General features: G+C 39.3%; 2 protein-coding genes across 2 annotated transcripts; both read right to left on the bottom strand.

Annotated features, from left to right (window-relative positions):
- Positions 1-1,046: 1,046 nt before the first annotated feature.
- Positions 1,047-6,161, bottom strand: spef1 (sperm flagellar 1). The gene is made up of 7 exons (XM_029279151.2): positions 5,932-6,161; positions 5,673-5,784; positions 4,400-4,556; positions 4,177-4,222; positions 2,615-2,699; positions 2,417-2,522; positions 1,047-1,685 (listed from the first exon to the last, which is right to left on the bottom strand). Exons 1-7 carry the CDS (start codon positions 6,038-6,040, stop codon positions 1,572-1,574), a joined length of 729 nt encoding a protein of 242 aa, XP_029134984.2. The 5' UTR covers positions 6,041-6,161; the 3' UTR covers positions 1,047-1,571.
- A 94-nt stretch (positions 6,162-6,255) lies between these two features.
- Positions 6,256-19,521, bottom strand: adam8a (ADAM metallopeptidase domain 8a). Its single transcript, XM_065959757.1, has 25 exons — positions 19,405-19,521; positions 19,180-19,292; positions 18,986-19,059; positions 18,774-18,852; positions 17,786-17,862; positions 17,268-17,499; positions 16,054-16,131; positions 15,846-15,914; positions 15,095-15,264; positions 13,911-13,992; positions 13,438-13,580; positions 13,163-13,340; positions 12,518-12,607; positions 12,157-12,352; positions 11,961-12,042; positions 11,668-11,848; positions 11,151-11,237; positions 10,649-10,733; positions 9,316-9,427; positions 9,022-9,220; positions 8,373-8,420; positions 8,200-8,256; positions 8,031-8,081; positions 7,847-7,927; positions 6,256-7,178 (listed from the first exon to the last, which is right to left on the bottom strand). Exons 1-25 carry the CDS (start codon positions 19,448-19,450, stop codon positions 7,134-7,136), a joined length of 2,655 nt encoding a protein of 884 aa, XP_065815829.1. The 5' UTR covers positions 19,451-19,521; the 3' UTR covers positions 6,256-7,133.
- Between the last annotated feature and the right edge of the window lie 762 nt (positions 19,522-20,283).

Here is a 20,283-nt window from a genome sequence, read left to right as displayed (position 1 = left end):
CTCAGACTGTTTGTTCAATAAAATGTCTTAGCAACGAGCTCGGTTTGCTAACCTTTGCTGTACTTAGGTGTAAAGTGTGGTTTTAATCTGAACTTTTAACACACCTAATTATAGATATAGCTTCACATTGATTATAGAAAGCCCATGCCAACGTGATTTTTGATGGTGCAATCATGTCTTTGTCCCATTTTCCCTCACATTGAACTTTATATAGACTACTAATTGTGTTGAAACAGCAGCAGAGAAAGCACAATTAATACACTACACATGATAACTGGGAAGGAGTAAGTTATTTACATGATGACTTAATTTGCCCAGTAAAAGAAAACATCAAATAAACATGGATTGAAATGATTGCCTTTGTAGAGTGCTGCTAACTGGGCAGTAAACTGGTTTAGCTGGCCAACCTACAATAAAACTTTAAATTGTAAAATACATGCATTCCAGAGATCTTTAGTCCTGATTAAACTTATTTGTAATAAGATGCAAAGTTTGAGAAAGGTCTTTACTTGGACTGATGAAGTGTCAGTTCTACAACATGTAAGATTTGAACCTCAGTGTTTTCTTTAATCTTGATCATGGTGATTGATTAGTTGGTATGACTGTAATCAGGACAACAAAAGGCCGTCACAGCAGCAGGCAGCTGGAATGGATCAGCTGCTGTGCACAATCAAAGACGACACAGCAGGGACGCACAAACACTGACCGACACACCCCAGCAGGTTTAGTGTGATAGAATCATAGAAAAACACGCCTAAGGCCATCTCACTGACGCAACCTCCTTTTACAGAAAGTGATGTAAACTATGTTCCTCTATATATAAAACACAGAGCACAAGAAATGCTCTGTGGTTTGTTTGTCAGCTCTGCTTTACCATATTTAGTCATCTGTCAGCTTGGCATACATTCATACTGAAGATGTTGCTTAAAAAGGGGAGAAATAGGTGTTGCATTCTATCTTTGTCATCTTCACATATGAACAGGAACAAGAGTTTCAATACATGATGAAATGTAATAACTGGAAGGAAATTCCGATGTTAAAACTCCTTGCTGCACGTCATTTTATTTGCAGAAGTCGGTTAATTTCCATTCTATACAAATTTACTCTGCGTATCTCGATATTTAAAATGACAATTTGGATAATTGAAGTGTTTTGTAGGTTATTAAGAATTTGGCAGAAGGTCCAATAAGTCTGTTGAGACACAAACACTATTAAAAAAAACTCACTCCTCACAATAAAAAGCTAATTTCAATAAAACAGGGCGACAACCATGTTAATCTAGCATCTTCAGGGAAGATACTTACACACATGAACACACTTTGCAATACCTGCAGGTCATTATTTTCTTCTATTAAAACGATGAGATTGTGTCACATTTTGAAACATGAAGTAAATAAATAAACCCCAGACCAAACACACTATCCTTGCATTTGCAAATGATCTAAAGATTAAATAATCTGAATCTTTTCCTCGACAAATGTTTTAATTTAATTCAAAGAGTTTATTGGAGTCGAATCTCAGAGCGCCAGTTATCGGTGTGTTTGTTTGTATTGTTCTAGCAGCTCTTTCTATCACTGCGCTTTGCCTTTTCCTTTGTACGTCTCCAAATGTCGGATCAGATCTTCTATCCTCGTGTCCTTCAGGTGAACTAGATGCTCCAACCGGTTCACTTTCATCTGTAAGATCTGCACAGGAGGATGCAGAAAGGACGTGGTGAAACTAGAAGAAGTGTATTTCAAGAGCTGTGAATTATCTCGCTACTGAGAAATATCTTTCTAAAGTACATTTATGACATTATTCTGCTTTTTCACAACGTGCAGATGTGGCAACCGGCAGAGAGAGAGAAAAAAAGTAACATCCTGTGAGGTGATACTGACTCACTGACCACTGGCTGACACAGTTTAGGACGAATGAATCACACACACACACACACACACACACACACACACACACACACACACACACACACACACACACACACACACACACACACACACACACACACACACACACACACACACACACACACACACACACACACACACACACACACACACACAATTGTCTCTCTCTTGCTCACACACACCTTCACACTGACACACATCTGTAATATTGTTACAGGTAGTATGAATGTGTGTGTGTGTGTGTGTGTGTGTGTGTGTGTGTGTGTGTGTGTGTGTGTGTGTGTGTGTGAGACAGAGAGAGAGAGAGAGAGAGAGAGAGAGAGAGAGAGAGAGAGGGAGAGAGTGACAAAGCTCTTCCCCAGCAGGACATCAAAACGGAAAACGATTTTTTTTGCAGATGTTCGTCCAGTCAGTCAGCCGAGTGTTTCCCGGATTCAGCTCTGTGTGTTAGTGAAAATGTGTGTGTGTGTGTGTGTGTGTGTGTGTGTGTGTGTGTGTGTGTGTGTGTGTACCTCCACTGTCTCCTGCAAAGCCAAGACAGCGTTCTCTTTTTCCTGCAGGATTAGCCATAGAGCTGGGTCCATGTTTGGGTAAAGCTGTGCTGTTTGCTGTGGTTTACTGTGAAATAAAAGAAAAGAGAGCAAGAGTTTTATGACAAAACCTGCAATTAACTCATTTAATCCACATTTAAAGCATTATTTTGGTCATACCCGTTCTTTATTTTGCTCTTTCCATCGTTTTTCCTCTCCTCTACGGCCAGCTGAGCAAGAAGCTTTGCTTCATTCTGACAGATTTCTGCAGACAATCAAGCAAAACTGTAACAAGTTTTCATTTTTTTATGAGGACATAAAATAATGGCTAAAAACTTGGAACAGGGAGGGGTTTATCCAATAAATCTTACGGACAAAAGTAGGGTAAAAGGAAAAGGAAAGGAGTCAGATAGATGATGAAAAAGGGGAGGTAAGATAAGGAGATGGAGAAAGAGAAACGAGGAGGCCTTTAAGTCCTGCGGTGCTAAGGCTGGCGATAAAGGCCATCTGGTGATGTGGGGAGCTGATATGAGGATCCTGTGTTGTTTGTGTGTAAGGGTGGATCGGGTGTAGATAGAGAAGGAAAGAGCGGAGGGAGGAGGTACAGGTCTGAGGTCAGCTTCACAGGGTACTTTCAGGGACAGATGAGGTGTGGGAAACGGAAGAGAGACACTCCCTGCAGGTCCTGTTATTCTCTACTCAGACGTGTGTGATGTGGTTGATGTAGGTATGTTCGAGTCTCTGTGTGGTCACTGCTATCTCTGCGACAGATTGGCATTCACTGAGACGTGTTACAGAGAAAAACTCTATCAGGAGGTAAGGCAGGAAGTAGATAAGACCTTGGGAAACATGAATGTAAGAGGCATGAAGCGTCATCAAAAAAAAATCCTCTACGACACACAAAAATCCTAAACATGCTGATTTTAACTGTGTCATCCTACCAGCAGATAAAACACTTAAAACCTGTCTAAAATTAGGACCACTTCCCTCTTTGTGCTAAAAAACCCCTACATTTTTGACTGTGAAGCTTCAGTCAGGGTTACAGACTGGCTGTGTCAGCTAATAAACTCCACAGATGACACAAACATGAGTTTAAATTCTGCAGACACAGTCAAAACACAGTCATCATATTCTTGTTAGATTCAGCGCTCTTGGTTTCTTTATTTCAGCTGATTTCGTTATTTGTACAATTTCAGTCTTCTTCTTGTAAGACGTTATGAAGAATGCTCCCTGTTCCCTGTCCATGGATCTGGTGTGGCAGACGTATTTAAAATAAATCCAGTTAAGTGTATTGAGCTGCTGTGGTGCTTTTCTCTGCTCAGATCTGTGTTCTGCCATAACTTCATGTTCTCTTAAAAAATGACTTTACTTTCCTCATGGGTTTCCAGCAGTAGATGTGTCTCTGTCTGTTTCACACTGTGTGTGTGTGTGTGTGAGTATGAGTATGTGTGTGCACTATAGCAGGAATAGTTCAGGGGAAAATAAGACCTGTTTAAGTATGTACAGTAATGTGTGTGTTATTTGGGTTGGTGCAGCTTATTCGATAAAACATAATGTTTGAACTTGTTTGTTTATTTGTTTAGTGCTTTATTCCTCTACTTGGTTTTCTGTAAGGCAGAAGGAGTTAACCTCTGTTTGCTCTACAAATGACATTGAATTGAATTAAATCAAGAACATGCATTGCACACACTATGTTTGGTGATAAAGACATGAAAACGTGTGTAAAGGAATTGCTACTCTACCTGCATGATGTTTGTCCTGGTTATTGTGGTCATAGTATTCCAAATCCTTAATTTAAAAAAAAACAAACATGATTGAAAATGTGATTGTTTTTAAAGTGATGATATCTCTTTCACTGGATGCCAAAGGCAGCTTTATGATTTGCATGGGAGAGAGATAACCACTGACTTGAACATTTTATAACAAGCATAAAGACATGCATGGAATGACTTTGCATAAACATACATTACAGATAAGCACATTCTCTGCAGAGTGCTCCAGTTTCTTGTCTATCTTGTCCCTGAGGGCGCTCAGTACAGGCTCTATCACTCCTGCAGTGCTCAGTACAATCCTCCTCCCTGTCTCCTCTGGCACCAGAAAGTTCAGCTTGGAAAACACCTTCCTGTCCACAGAAACAGTAAATAAATTAATAATAATAAGCACACATGTTTCCAATTGACAGAACTAGACACAATAGGGATAGCAGAATAGAAGTGATTTAAATGTTGATTACAAACACCATAAGCACCAATGTGTTTACAGAGAACACCCATAAATCTGTAGCTGGCAGTGCGCCACATCTTTGTCCAGGGAGACGACGAGTGGGTGTTTGGTTCTCAGGACCAGATGCAGAGGCCCGTCGCAACCCTCAGAAAATGTTTTGCTTCAAGGTTTGAAATAAAAGTTTTACTGGAAAGCAATAATTTACCAAACTTTTTTTTTTTTCAACTTTCTGTTGAGCATTTGTTAGCGGCAGCGCTGGTGTTTACTATACAAATGTTTTAAAATGTGGTATATTCAAAATGATAAATATTGTTTTTTTAATTCTAGTAGGCTTTCAGTATTCATACAGTTCTGGTTACTTTACTCCTGTTGTTTCTTATCCATCGTTGCACTACGGTCACTTTATTTATCTCATTTTTACCTTTACAGTTATATTGTTTATTAGTTCTGTAGTTCCATTATTCATCATGCACCTTAATAACTTATTATTTAGTATTTAGTATTTAGCCTACTTGCACATAGCTCTGTATATATATATATATATTTATTTCTTGTTTACTGCACATAGTTCTGTTTACATCTGTTTACATCTGTTAGTCCGATCACTGTCCACTTATATCTACTCTTTTTATATTTTGTATTTTTAAGTTAAGTCTAAGCTTTAAGTTATCTTTAAATTGACACTTTATATTTAGGTTAAAATGTTTTGTCTACTTACACTGTTGTTAATTTACTGCTCTGTGTGCCTTTGAATTGCCCCCCCGGGGACAAATAAAGTTTATTGAATTGAACTGAATTACTGTCGTATGTGCACAAACACAGATCATTTTTTAAATCATTGCCTAACTTGACTAAATCATAAAAATCCAGACATTGTATTAAATTAAGTGCCACTTGGTTGAATTACCATCTATGACAGAGAACACATTTTGTGCCCTTTATTAAGTTCCCAGTCCATAAGTGCACATGCAGTTTAAATGAACAAATAAAAAAAAAACACCATTGATTGTCTTGCCTGTTGAGAAGGTTCCAGTTACTGAGCTTCTGCTGAGTGGAGTTTGCAGGAACATAGTTGTGCAGGTCGACAAGCTTTGGGAAGAAATGTTTGACAACCTCTGCAGCCATCACTACAGAGGAGTCAGGGGAGATAAACAAACAGACACAAGAGGAGAAAGCAGATTAAACAGAGGTCATTTTTTACTCCCGCTGTTTATTATGTTTATTTAAACCTGCATGGGGATTGTTAGCTAATCTAAACAGCTAATTTAACAAACCTCCATCACTGAAGTCTCGGGTGATGTTTCTTTTGGGCCGGGAAAGAGGGATTTTGTCTATCCAGGCGTATAAATCCTGCAGTTCCTCTTCAGTCAGTTCTCGGTCCATTTTTTTTTTCCTTCTTTAAGCTACATCTGTTTTTTGAGGAAAGTTTGTTGAGCTCCAAAGTCTCTGACAGAGCAAGTTAGCTTGTTAGCTTCCCCACCACCCCGAGAACTGGTTGTTTGGAGCGTTGCTAGGCGACCGCTGATACAAAAAATATATATATATAGACCACGCCGGTTAATGGCTCTCCAGGTGAAGAGACGTACACAATTGCACCTTTTTTTTTTCATGATTCATTTTTATTGTAAGCTCAGTCTTACAGAATAAAGAAGAAATCTCAATAAATAAGAGGAAAATACATTAAAAAAAAAAAAGATTTCAAAGTTCTCAGGAAAGGAAACAATCATTGGCATTATCAGGCGAGAAGTGTGTGATATGTCTGCTGCATAGAAAATGTGATAGGCTATAAAATACCTTGAAGACAAAAACAGGTAGCCTATCGAGTCAACATACAAAAAAAAACCCAAAGAAACTGAATGTAGGCCTACTTCAGTCTGACAAAGTCAAGCATACCTAAATTAGTACGACAAAAAGTTGAGAAGAGGTCGCAACATTTGTGGTTTATTCCTTAATAAGAAAATCTGTAAAGTGCCCAAGTTGGTGCAATATCTTTTAAATCCCTTAACAACATTATTTCTTGAAAAAGCAGTACCAAAACAACGTGAAAGGATAGTAACAGTTGGTAAAACAGTTACAGCATTCATAGTGCAATAGCCTTGTAAAGTCTTCACATATTCAAGGATCAAGGCAGAGACACATTTCCCTTAAAAGAAAAAACAAATAACATCATGGCAGCAGAGCCATTTGTCATATACAAAGCACAGACTTGCAGTCTGTCAATCATGGCTTCAGGTTTTCATCAACATACTGAAGGCTTACATAAGCAAGACACAGACGGCGGTAATCTTCAGGGAGATGATAACTGACAGAAAAGCTCCATCACTTATTATTGCAGACCCTTCAGTGGATCCCATCTCCACTTTAGAAACAGACAAGTGTCTCCTGAGAGGATCTTTAGGTTCTTCTCAGTGGGACGACAGCAGTGTTTGCCGTCAGAGAATCTTGGTGTTTACATCAGGCTGAATTACTCCCTCTGTCATCTTGGCCTGCCGGGGGGCATCAGGGCAGCTCTGCCTGCAAGCTAAAAAAAAAAAAAACAAGAAGGTTACAGTTAAAAAACACACTAATGTGTTGTCTGTCTCTTAGGGTGCATTCATACCTAGGCCCTTTGGTCCGTTTGAAACGAACAAACAATTTAACGACTACTGGAGAGAAGCTAGAGCCAGAATTAGAATAAACATGATCAGAGTGTTCGGTATGTTTATGACGTTTACGATTTCAAGAACTATTTTATGTGGTCGACATGTTTTTTTCCTTTTTCTTTTGAACTTTGTGTTTAGTGGTGTTGCTTTAGTTGTCCAGTTTTGCTCTAACTATATTGTTTTGTTGCACCATGCAGGTATACAAAGTTTTGATATCTACAAAAGAACTTACAATTGTTGTAAAGCTTTGGGTGTATTGAATAGGCCTACCCTCTAAAAAGTACCCAAAAGAACAAAGAAATCACTCAGTCACTGCATGCTTTTTTCTCTCCCAGCAACACAACACAAAAGTCCACTAGCTACATTTACTGACTCACTAACACTGAGCCACCGCTTGTTCATTACACTGCTATGTTGGAAGAATATCCAAAACCGCAGACCTCTCTGAAAACGTGAGTGCCCTGAATAAAATAAGGAATGTCTGAATGCCAGGATTTGGAGGACTTTTAGGAGAGTCTGACGGCTGTCTGAATATCTGAATACCCACCAGGAGAGTATGAGGCAGAGGAGACGGCGCTGCAGAGGGCTTCGGCTTCACTGGGGGCATGGGCGGCTTAGGCTTCGAGATCTAAGAAGAGCAGATGTTCAGGTTACAGACACAGAGGTTTAGCAGTTATACTTTAAACCCATTAAAAGGTCAAATAAGTTGAAATGTTATACACATCACTCACCGGTTTAGTTGCAAGTGGTGGCAGGGGTCTTGAGGGAGGAAGTGGCTTACTCTGACAAAGAAGACACAAAAACTAAATTAAGACACTGAATATGATGTTTAATGAGGAAAAAACAAGATATTACTTTTAAGAATATAATAAATATTGTTCAGTGATATGTGCAATTTACCTCAGTGTAGATTGGCTTGCTTGAAATGTTTGATTGCTGCATAAAGGGCCTTATAACCTAAAGAAAAAACATGAATTTAATGATTAAAATACTTTAGACACAAACAAAGGTCTGCAACTTTAAATACAAATACTGTAACACTTAAATAAAGACTAAACAGTGACTCAAACTACCTGCTGCATCTTGGACGGCTGAGGTACTGCTCCAGCTTTCTTTGGTGGCTGTGAGGAGACAAAAACAGAGAACGGTGATTGAAAAATCATGAATCAGCTTTGTTGCAGCTTACTGGATAAAAAGACTCATGATTAAAATATGATTTATTCTAAATATTGAAATGTCAAATAAAGTACACAAGAAAAAAGAATATAAAGACGGGAGTATTTGAGACGATGGTGACAAATACAATAAATAAAAACAATGGGTAACATTGGATCCAAGGTGCTCTCAGGTAGTCGGTGTGTGGTTTAGAAAAAAGGATTCAAATAAATAAATGCACTTGATGTTTTTTTATTTCTTTACAGACTTTTTTATCCTCTTTGCAAAGACAGATCCTCTTTATCATTTTCTAAAGGCTGGTCCCTTATAGTTTAATTTAATTTGCTTATTTATTTATCAGTCTGTTTGTTATTAGTATTTCTTTAAATATTTTCTCGCTTTTATTGTTGTCTATCTGTTGTGTCTTTATGTCTTTTATTGACAAGCTAAGCCAATTGTCCCAAGGGGGATAAATAAAGTGGTTTGAACTAAACTGAATTAAATGACTAAAAGGTTGAAATGTACAGTGAGATTGCATCTCTTCACTCTGCTTAAATGAACGCTCACCTCTGGAGCTGCTCTGCTGGGCTTCAGTCCTCCGGTTTGGGGTTGAGCAGAAGTGGAGCTCAGAGGTTTGCAGACCTGAGATGCTGAAGACTCCACAAATATGGGCTTGCTGATCTGCGTGGATCCGACCCGAGGGTTGCTGCGAGTGCTGCTGGACCGAAACACGGGATTGAATTGTCCTGAGGTAGATTGGCGCCGTCTATGAAGAAACATCCACAGAATCCAAAGTTAAAGAGGGACAGGATTAAAAGTTTGATCTCTGTGGTGAAATGTGGAATCACTTTTTTTCTGTACCTCTTTGCAGGTCGCCTTTTTTTCACGCAGCACATCAGACCCCCGATAAACCCAACCAAGAGCAGGAGACAGCCAATCGCAAGAGACACAGCTAACACCACCGGACCTGCATCTGCACACACATGCACACATATTAATTATGATCATATATTTTCATTGCCTGAGATAGGAAGTAACAGAGTACAAATACTTTTTTACTGGACTCAGGTTGTTTTCAAGTTTCTATACTCCTCATACTCCTCTAACTTCCTGACAACTTTTTACTTTAAAGGTCACATACTGTGCAAAATAAACATTACCATGTTTTTCAAACACTAATATGTGTCCCTAGACTGTCTTCAAATCCCCCAATGATGAGAAAAGTCCATCTTTTACCACTTTTGCCTGCTCCACTTTTCAGAAAATGTGTGCTCAAACAGGCTGTTTGCAGATTTTGCCTTCATGACATCACAAAGGGCAGTAACCCCTCCCCCAGGTGGGTGACACTCCCACAGCTAAGTGTTAGTTCTGCCCTCTGAGTCTGCCTTCTCAACGTTAACAATAAGGCATGGAGTGAGAAAGCCTACGCCATCTAAGCCCTTCTAGAGGGGCGTGGTCAAACACAGCTCACTTGAACTTAAAGCTGCAGACACAGAAACAGCCTGTTCTGAGCAGGGCTGAAATAGAGCCATCTCCCCAACATCAACAGCAATTTCAAACCCAGGGAAATGGATGATAACACATACAGATGAAGATTCCTTGCTATCCATCAGTCTAAATCATGCTTGACGAAATTTTAAATGTTAAAATAACATGAAAGACGTAACAAGACAAAATGCACAAAATGAAAAGTTCCTCAGGGGATTGCTGTTGGTACATATCTGATCCTGTACTTTTTCTCTCTCAGTTAAATTTTGAGGTTTTATCAGTACTTCTACCTCTACTAGAGTCTGTATTAATTCTTTGTATTAAGCTTTTTAACATGAATATCTGGGTTTCTACTTGACTAAAGAATGTGGGTACTTTTGCCAGCTCTATTTGTTGCTTGAGGACGAGCATTTGGCAACATACGTCACCTGCTAAGGAAACAGAACGATCTGTGTAATGCCATTACTGCATTTGACTAACAGGGGAATTCCATCATATCAGTGTCTGTTTGTGCTCATCAGAACAGAGCGCAATTGTTTCAGAGTCCATGAGAAGTCTCTGCTTCAAGTATTGAATCTTGGTGAGAAACAGAGACGCAGTGTAAAGTGTGGTCATTTAGGAGGTCAGACAGATAAAGAGGCAGGCACACAGATCATGACCATCAGCGCTCACATCTGTGGACAGACAAGCATGACATGTGCCGTACCTTCAAGCAGCTCTGACTGCTGCACGTCACAGTAAGGTGGGGCCCAGCCGGGATTGCAGTGACACTTCCTCTCGTGGTTACAAACCTGCAGGAAATGGCACACCCACAGTCATTGTCAAATCAATTTCACAACAATTTCATATTAACAACATGTACTTTTTGAAAACAGAAAGAAAAGTGTGTGAGAATATTTCTTGTTTGGTATTTTTATTGATTTATCTTCAAATTGTTTACTCCTCTTTGTGTTTCTTTTCTTTTTTTTACAAATGAAAAAAAGGGACAATCAATTACACATATTTATTCACACGTAAATACCCCCTATTTTTTTTAATTTTTGTTATTTGTTTTGTTTTTGTGTTTGTGTTTCTTCATGTATTTTTATAGCCGTTGTTGTACTACACTATGGATTCATCATCTGCTTCTTTTGTGTTTGCTCTCGAATGCCAAAGTTAGTAACGTTCCTTGCTCAGCTGCAGTATTTTAAGGTGAACATGTTTCTTACCCCGTTGTTGTTGCATTTGGCTGAACAGCCATCTGTGCCGTACACTTTGATGTTTCTGATGTCTTGACACCGTTGGTCGTAGCACACCTGAATGACAGATAAAGACATAGTAAGGACACTGACAACGTTCACAAATACGGAGGTTTTGTTAAAGCTAACGGCTGACAGCAACATGAGCCGCATTTCCACCAAAAGCACCAGGGATTATTAGTCTACGGAGCTTTTTCCCGTCCAAGTAATTAGGAATTTAATTTATCTGATTTCCCCCTCGATTCTTGAAGATTAGACATATTAATCTCTTGACATATGTAAAAGTCATGCCTCTTGATAACAGCTTAAAAGAGGATAAACCCAAACCAATTGTATCAAGGAGAACTGCCTCAGTTCCTTGGAGCGGGGGCCTTTTGGGAATTCAATTAGAGCCTGTTTCCTACAGTGGAAACAAACTGAGGACTTCTCAAAGCCCCTGGGTAAAGTTGGGTTAATGCAGCTTTGAAGCTTGCAAAAGTTTTCTTACCATGTTGTTGCCACACTTGGTACCAGTGGGCACCTTGGGCAGATCTGGCGGGTAGTTATCTTCAGGTTTCATAGTGACCTCATTGCAGATAGCTCCATTTCCTAAATGTGAAAAGGACTTCCTGGATGTCACAGGAAACTCCCAACCTCCGGTACAAAAAAGCGTCCCACAGAATTGATCCCTGCGAACCAAAGAAAAAACAAAGCGTTAATCACAAAAACCAACAACACTGCAACGGAAAAACTGGTTACAAATATTGCTGTTGAACTATTTGTTGTCTTTTGATTACATACTGGCTTGAACATCTCTGGCTGAGCAGCGTCTTCCTGCAGTATGCATTCTTGTAAAAACAAGCATCTGCCGCCACTTCAGCATCTAAACACAATCAGAAGAGACAAGATGGCTGCAGATTTAAAAAAAAAAAAGGCCTTGAGGTATCTTACACAACAAAACTTCTCAGCTAAACTGTCTCTGGTATTTTTTTTATACCTGGGCCCCAAAGTCTCTTGCAGTGTTCCTGTCTGGATGGACACTGTCCATTGTAGCAGTATCCTTTCCCCCGATTGCATGGCCCTCCATTCTGGGTGTAGGAGTCAGCTGGGCAGGAGGCGGAGAAGCCAGTGCAGTATTCTGTGAGGTCACAGTCTCCTGCCTTTGGTCTGCAGACGCTGCCAGTTTGTTTCAGCTGCAGAGCGGAGACAAACACAGATGGTGATGTACCGACTACTGAAGTATATACACTCACAGACGGCGGCCAGACGGCTCAGTCAGACGGTGTCTAGCTTTATGGTAACACATTTAGCATCAGTGGGATTTCATGCATCCAGAAAGAATAGTGATTATTACTCACTTGGCACTTGTGGCAGCACTCTCCCTCTGCACACGCGGCTCCTGCTTTCAGTTTGCAGGTGGTGGCGTTACAGCAGGGATTCTTACATTCCTGTAAGATAGTCAGAGCAGTACAGAATATTACAATCCAGTCTGCTTTCTGTTTGACAGTATTGTCCCTTCTGCACAGATGGGCAGTAAAAGTGATACTTGTACTTCTTCAATGTACTTCAGCAGAGTTTTCAGATATCTTTTTTTCACTTTAGCTTTCATTTTTTTTGATGAACCTCCTGAGTTTTAACACAAATATCTGTACTTTAGCACCTAACATTTAAAAAAGAGTCACATCTTCTTGAACATATGATAATTAATTAGTTGATCATTTGTATTTAGAATCATTACAAGCCAACTTTGCAACATCAAAACTTTACATTTTAGCCAAATTGGGACTACAAAAAAAGACAGTGGCTTGGAGTCCATGCACAACTGACAAAACATTAAGAAAACCAGATAAAAGATGTATCGATTAAAATAAACGGCAGACCTATGTGTCATAGAGGAGGCATAGTGTATGTGACGTTTACAGATAGTTCTAATTGAGAAAATGTGAAAGTGTGTACTTTTGTCATCTTCAGCTATATGATAAAGTGTAATGTATGTGACATACCTCTGCAGTGCCACAGTCGCACTCCTCTCCGGGCTCCAGGAAGGCGTTCCCGCACACCGGCCCTCCATAGATGCGATCAGTAGAGGGAGAATCCAGCAGACAGAAGGGGTCGACCTCGTCCAAGAACCTGCTGAGCTGCTGCTGACTGCAGCTGCTGAACTGTTCCGGATACACAGCGCTGGAAGGAGAAGGCGCACGCAAGAGAATGACATTCGCTTTATTCTAGATTTAATGATTGTTTTCTTTTTTACGTGCAGGTGAGAAACTGAGCCTACCCGACACTTTCAGACATGATGCAGCCTCGTTTGGATATTAAGGAGCCGCAGACGCAGTTTTCAGTGTCATGGGACAAGCCCAGATTGTGACCCATCTCGTGTGCAATAGTAGAGGCCACTCCTATTGCGTTAGAGTTATGGTCCTGTATGAACAGCAGAAGAAGGTATAGTTATATGCACATCATGTAGATACAGGGCAAATCAGATCAACAGGATCAGCGAAAAAAGAGAAAGCCCACACGACCAATCCATGTTCAAAGTTTTTATGGAATCATCACAAGGTTTTGCTTCCACTTGGATCTTTTAAATACATAGTACAAGGTAAATGTGCAGGGTTTCCTTTTTTCTGTTTAAAACGTTTGTACATTAAACAAAGATGAAGTAAGGTAAGACTCAATTTAAAAATATGCACACCCATCTATTTCCTTCTCTGTCTACATGTTTACACATACGTCAAATAAAAGTGTCTTTACCTCATTGACAGCTCCAGAGTTAGAAGTGCACATGGCGTTTGTGTTTGCTAAGCCGACAGTAGAACCATCAAAGTCCACACCTCTGAACGGAGAAGAGAAACAGTGTTTACACACACCAGCTCCGACAGTTTGTCAGACCCACAAACAGTTACAGTGCATGTTTTCTGTCGCTGTGGGGAAACTTGTCGGGGACTTGAGAGCATCACAGATTTATCTTTCTCTGCTGTAGTACTTATTAATAAAAAAGAACACAATAAAAAACAAACATCAATGAACATGGAAGCTGTGAATCAAAAACCAACCACAACCACTAATTACACATATTGCAGCATACCCACATTGCATGTTCTGAAAAAGCAATGATGAGTGATGAAAGATCTGAACGCCATGAGGCGGTCACCCAACCCCTTAAGCCTCAAGAAACATTATTAAAGTTTGTTTGAAGGTTGGTGTAAATATGTTTTTAAATGGTTGTGATCGCTTGTGATCATTCCTCTTCATAACCCTCATGGCAGTCTGAACCAGAAGAGCGAGCTTCGATTTAAACTGTGCAGAAAAGGTCGTCATACCACGCTGACCATCCTGACCAACAATTAAGCTGTCAATCCTCTGAACAACCTCATCGACCCTGACGTTGCTTCAAAGTAAAATCTCTGCTGCAAACGAGAAGACAAACTTTCAACGTGGACCTTCAGACAAACAGATCATCTAAGTCATTGGTTCCCAACCTGGGGTCCGGGGGCCCCATTAGGAGGGGCGGGAAAGATCTCAGGGAGGGCGCAAGGCTTTTTCTGATCTTTCATTGTCAATGTAAGATTTACACATATGAACTAAAATCATGATAACCCATGATTTAGGTAAGAACGAGTGTAGTGTAGGTCTATTCTGCCGGGATTTTAAAAATAAAAATGTTAAGTTTATACCAGATAAGAGATAATTAGTAATGAAAACCATTAAAATTGTCGTAACATTTTGAAGGGGGGCATCACTGATGTTTGTATTTCCCAGTGACCAGGTTTTGTGACTACCTCTTTGGTTTCTCTCTCATTTAAAACGAGGTATAGTCAGCATCACACAACTGCACAAGACTCTGCATCCTCGTGCAGGAGGCCGAGGGCAGCAGTGTGTTCTCTGAATTTTCTCTGTGACTTTGGAGCGAGTAGCTAAAGACAGTGGTGTCTTACGTGATGAACTGTGCGTTGTCGTGTTGAGTCCTAGGGAGGAGGTTCTGCTGGCGCCACTCGAGGAAGCGTCTGAGGGTGATCTCCGGGTTTGTGCTGACGTCCAGCTGATCTCTGTACGACCAGATATCCAGACCGACCAACATCACACGGATATTCAAGGGTCGATACAGCTGAAAACAGAAGCATGAGCAGGTCAGCGGGTCAGCGGTCAGCGGGTAACCACTCTAAAAAACTGAATGTAATGTCTGGATGATAATTGTCATCAAAAAAAAAAAATCACAGAATCAAAGTCCTCATCTCTTACAGGAAACCAGGGTTGGGTCTAGTGCTGTCTGAGGATGCAGCCATGTTGGCTCTACTCTAGCAGAGTATGCAAAGAGGATAGTGTGATATGTGTGAAAATCTTCAGCTTGGGTGTGAAGATTCACAGTTAAAGTTAGATTTTCTCACTGAGAGAACTTTTCCTTCCTTTTACTGGTCAGATTCCAGTCAGAAAAGAACAAATAGTATCAGCACAGGTTTCTTACTCGTGGCTCTGCTGCTGAAAGGAAAACACACTTAATCACTAAATTACCAGTAAAAATAGATGAAAGACTAGAAAGGTCAGGAGGTCAAATTAAAAAATGTATACTAACATAAGCGTTCACTACAAGTTGAACCTCATAATGCCCTTATTTTCCAGCCTTAGTTAGCAGCCCAAGATCATTAATTACTTCAGTGTAATCATTTTAACGACGAGACTCAAACTTACCTGGTCCACATGGTTTGTTATTTCAAGAACCCTGGCCTCTATTTTCTTCTTAGTGCCAAACTTCCTGTACTAAAAAGTGAATTAAATATGAATAAGTGATACAATTTACACCATATCAAGTACAAATCAATTGTGAAACACTTCTTTAGAGAAAAAGTGCGTCAAAGACAGACTCAGTAAGAGAGAGGGAGAAACTAAAGACTCAAACCTCGGTGTGATCGACCACAACAACCAGCTCGACGGTCCTGGGCTTCTTTGAATGGTCTTTGGGCTGACCTCTGCTTTTCTGTGTGACACATAAAGCAGGAAACATCGTCAGTAATTCAACTCAATGCAATACAAAAAGACATGGACACAGGGACGTCCAGAAAACAAAAAATATACACAAGAGAGATTAAATATGAGGTTAGACAAGATCTACAAAGAATTCTGATAATTAAGCAGAATTATTATATATGAATAATCAACAGTACTACAAGTGTATGTGCAAATATAAGTGTGTTTTTATGATTAGACACAAGTTTTATAATGACAAAATACTTATTTCCTCTTTTTATTCCATATTTAAGATATTTTAAGCATATTTTTTTTTATCATTTATTATTCTTATATTTCTTAAAATAACTTTAAAAACATTGTTAGAAAGGAGAATATTACCTGAAAATATTAATAAAAAAATAAAATGTATAAAACAAAGTGTATGTGGAAAAATTAAGCTAAGCTCCGTTTAAGGATATTTAGCATATCTCCGTAATAAACAGTGTTATGATGTAGAGCTTTAGTGTTTAAAATTAAAATTATTTGAGCTCTAGTGACGATATAATACCAGGCACACTTTTTGATGCATAAGTAGACCTTTCTCGATAAATGATGCAAAATCATACTTGATGCTAGTTGACAGGTCTAATAGTAATAGTAATGTTTAAGTCTCTTTCCCTGATTTCTATTTTTTTTTTTTGCATTTTCCTCCTTTTTTTTAAATCTTAATTTATTGTATAGAATCAAGGCGTAAGGGAAGTGCAATGCAACCCTTTTAATATTTAAATTATTCATTTTGGGGGACAGATGGCCTAGCGGTTCATGTATGGACGCTGTAGTCCTCTAAGAGGGCAGCCAGGGTGCGGGTCCGACCTGTGGCCCCTTTCCCTCGTGACTGTTTATCTCTCATATTTTAAAGTTTGTTTTAAAGGTAAAATGTTTAGTATTTGTTTTTGAATGAACACAGACTTATTTAACGCAGAGCTTGAATTCATCAGTCCAGTTCCCAGAGTTATAGTTAACTGTCTTTACCGCTCCTGTAACTTTTTTTGTGTTTGCAGGAAATTGTGTAAGAACGGAGCACAGAAAATCCTCAGACATCAGCTGAAGGCTTTACATCCTGTAGTGTGTGTATCTGTACGTGTCCACACTGTGTGTCCTCACCAGACTGCCGAGCTTGAACAGTCCAGACGGACGAGCTCCATGATCATAGAAAGTGGTCGTGTTTCCATGGGAACAGGAGCTCCTCTTCCTCCTCAGGTGTCTGTAGTTGTAAACGGCGTGAAGACCCTTGTCGCTGTGATCCTCAGAGCCCTGCACCTCATCCTGTTGTCCCGCCTCAGCACCAGAGAGAGGTTCAATGAGGTACATTTGATCCTGGAGACGTACAAAGCCCCTGTGGACCACAACAAGAACTTCAGTAACACTCAAACAGATCACAACTCGACTAATTACATTTGTTTTTATGTGACTTTGAAGTTTTCACAGCTACATGCATTTACAGACAGAGCTGTCAGCAGTCTTTGTGGTCTTTGTGATTGAGGTCATGGATTCTGGAGGACTTTGGTGTGGACACACAGTCTCAAATAGCAATTAAATTCTGAGCCCCTCGCCAATAATTAATAATATTTTGTAATTGGAGATACTGGATGATCAAAAGAAGTACTTGAATGGTTACTCACTTTATTCCTGAGCAAATTCCCACGCTGGCAGACGAGTCCTCCATGCCCATGATGTGTCCATGATAGTAGCAGTTAACCTGAACACACGTCCATTATTTGTCACAGGATCCAATGAGACACTTCAAATGATTAATCACAGTTTGATTATGTGGTTTATTATTTCAAGAAGACGGATTTGTACTGGATGTGTCACAGTCAACTGGAATGACCTTATATGTCACTTCCTGTTCCACATTCGTATTAAGACCTGCAGTGAGTATCGTCACCTCTCAAAAAGAGTAACTTTGTGGTTTCATGCCATCCGTTACTAGAAAAAGTGTTGCATACATTGGCATGTTGCATACAATGAACCCCACATGACTTTTGAAGATTCATTTAATTAAGTTAAATGATCTCAGACGCTTGACCAATAAAACATATAATAGTAGAAAAATGATTTAACCTTAAGTAGGTGAAACTTCTCAAATAAAGATCTCTGTTGTACTCAACCTGTTTCTTATTCATCTCTTAAGAAGATGTGACTTTAATTTAAGACTGATGAAAATAATCACACCAACATTATGCAGATTTGTTCAACTCAGCGCAGCCAAAAAGAAATTGAACAAAACCACTGAAACTATGTGGGCAGCTGGCACTGGATGTCTTTTACTTTCAACCTGTGAAGTTAGATTAATAGTTTGTTTTATATGCTAGCCGGATTTCTGACGTCTGAATCGCCCACTTCTCTGTTTTATTTAGCTATTCAAATTAAATGAATGAATGAAGTGAAACAAATGCAGGGTCTGATTTTTTTTGGGGACTTAGAGTACTGCATTTTGAACAGAAATCATTGGCTTTATATGTCTACACTCTTAGATTACATTAATAGAGGTATGTGTATCTGATAGACCCAGCTAATTTAACGATAGATCACATTAACATGCCCGCTGATCATGAATAAAGGGATTATGTTGGTGTTAGCAGTGAAAGAATATAAAGCTATACATACCCCAAGATCTGGAGTAGTTGTGACTTCTGTGCCCTCATCAGAATAATGTGTCACAGAGAAGTTTTTCCCAACAAGGTTTCTGAAAGGACAGGATTTTTTTCATTTCAGTAATAGTAATATATCCAGAAACACAACACAGCATCTCTAAAAATACATGGTATATACTAGAAAACACTCCACAGAGTTAAAAAAAAAAAGGACATTTTTCTTACTTGTTCTTCTCCAGGTGCAGCGTGTAGTTCTGCCCTGCTATTGTCAAAGAGTACTGGAGTACATCAGGGTATGTCTACACACAAACACACACAAACACAGCAGAAGAAATTTAAATATATTCTGCAAAGGGTTGAAATGGGTGTTGTAAATAATCTAATAACACTAATAAAACCCTGTTAAGAGAGTGTGTTACCTGGTGTGAAGCAGCATCATTAATGTGAGATGAATCCTTTAGCCTCTGAGGTATCACTGATTGGTACTTTATCACATGAGGAAGAGTCCTCACACTGCCGGCAAATAATATTCCTGCAAGGATACCAGGGATGTTTGATAAAGCAATAAGAAAGAAAGAAAGAAAGAAAGAAAGAAAGAAAGAAAAAAAGAAAGAAAGAATCACAGAAACAAACAAAAGTCATACCCCATGAGGAGATGAAAATCCATATAAAAAATCCAGAATCTGGCATGTTGCTCTACCGGACGCTCTCTGTCATTGTGTGCTTGGCCGTCTGAGGGAAATAGTGAGGAGGCTCTTCAGCTCTCCGCCCCTCTGTGCTGTGTAATATCCTGAAAATTACCATTTGAGGCTCAGAGACCACATGAGTCACAACCTTAGCCTGTAAAAAGAGTTATAACAAAAAGACAATAAAGTGCTGAGTGAGTCAAATTAAACTAACAGACGTGAAGTGTTAAAAACTCTTCATTTATCTTCACATAGGACTATAAATATATATTATATAGGAAACAAAACCTGTTAAGGGTTATAAAACAGATTATTGGAGAAAGTTGCCCCTGCCCCAACCTTTTCCGACAACTTTATCATTTCACAGATTGGTCAGGGAAGTAGTAGCCTATAATTAAATATAAGTAGCCGACATAGTTTTCTTGATTTTTTTCCCCATTTTCAACTAATGTGTCACTTTTCCAAAATGAAGGGAATCTTTATTTACAATGAAGTAGCTTTACAAAAAAGGATCACACTGGTCAGATTTAAACAACTAGGCCTAAATTTAGTTAAAACATAGTACATAAAAAAGAAAAGAGGAAGTCTACCTTACAGCCATTCACTTTAACTAAAACCTTTACAGTCTATGTAGAAGACAGAGACCAAGCTTTGTCCCTAAGAGGCCTTTGTCTCCACCTACTGGTGTAATAATGGAGTAGTCAGTTTCACTTGTGTTCATTCCTGGACAGAAAATGTAAAGTGAGATGGAATTGTGCGTGTTTGCTGTACTTGTTACCTTCGACAGGGAAAATGTAAATTAAAAGCTACTGGAAATCCTAACATTTAAATTCTTAT

The sequence above is a fragment of the Labrus bergylta genome, chromosome 10 (genome assembly GCF_963930695.1).
Source record: "Labrus bergylta chromosome 10, fLabBer1.1, whole genome shotgun sequence".
Classification (NCBI taxonomy): Eukaryota; Metazoa; Chordata; class Actinopteri; order Labriformes; family Labridae; genus Labrus; species Labrus bergylta.
Note: the sequence above shows the minus strand (reverse complement) of the source record. Positions and strands in the feature narration are given on the sequence as shown.

Coding starts and splice junctions, on each gene's coding strand:
- spef1 (XM_029279151.2), bottom strand. CDS start 6,040: ATGGACCGAGAACTGACTGAAGAGGAACTGCAGGATTTATACGCCTGG. Junction 5,785..5,931: donor CCGAGACTTCAGTGATGGAG/GTTTGTTAAATT, acceptor ACTCCTCTGTAG/TGATGGCTGCAGAGGTTGTC. Junction 4,223..4,399: donor AGAATGTGCTTATCTGTAAT/GTATGTTTATGC, acceptor TTTTAAATTAAG/GATTTGGAATACTATGACCA.
- adam8a (XM_065959757.1), bottom strand. CDS start 19,450: ATGCCAGATTCTGGATTTTTTATATGGATTTTCATCTCCTCATGGG. Junction 17,500..17,785: donor GGAATTTGCTCAGGAATAAA/GTGAGTAACCAT, acceptor TGTGGTCCACAG/GGGCTTTGTACGTCTCCAGG. Junction 12,043..12,156: donor CAAGAGACTTTGGGGCCCAG/GTATAAAAAAAA, acceptor GATTGTGTTTAG/ATGCTGAAGTGGCGGCAGAT.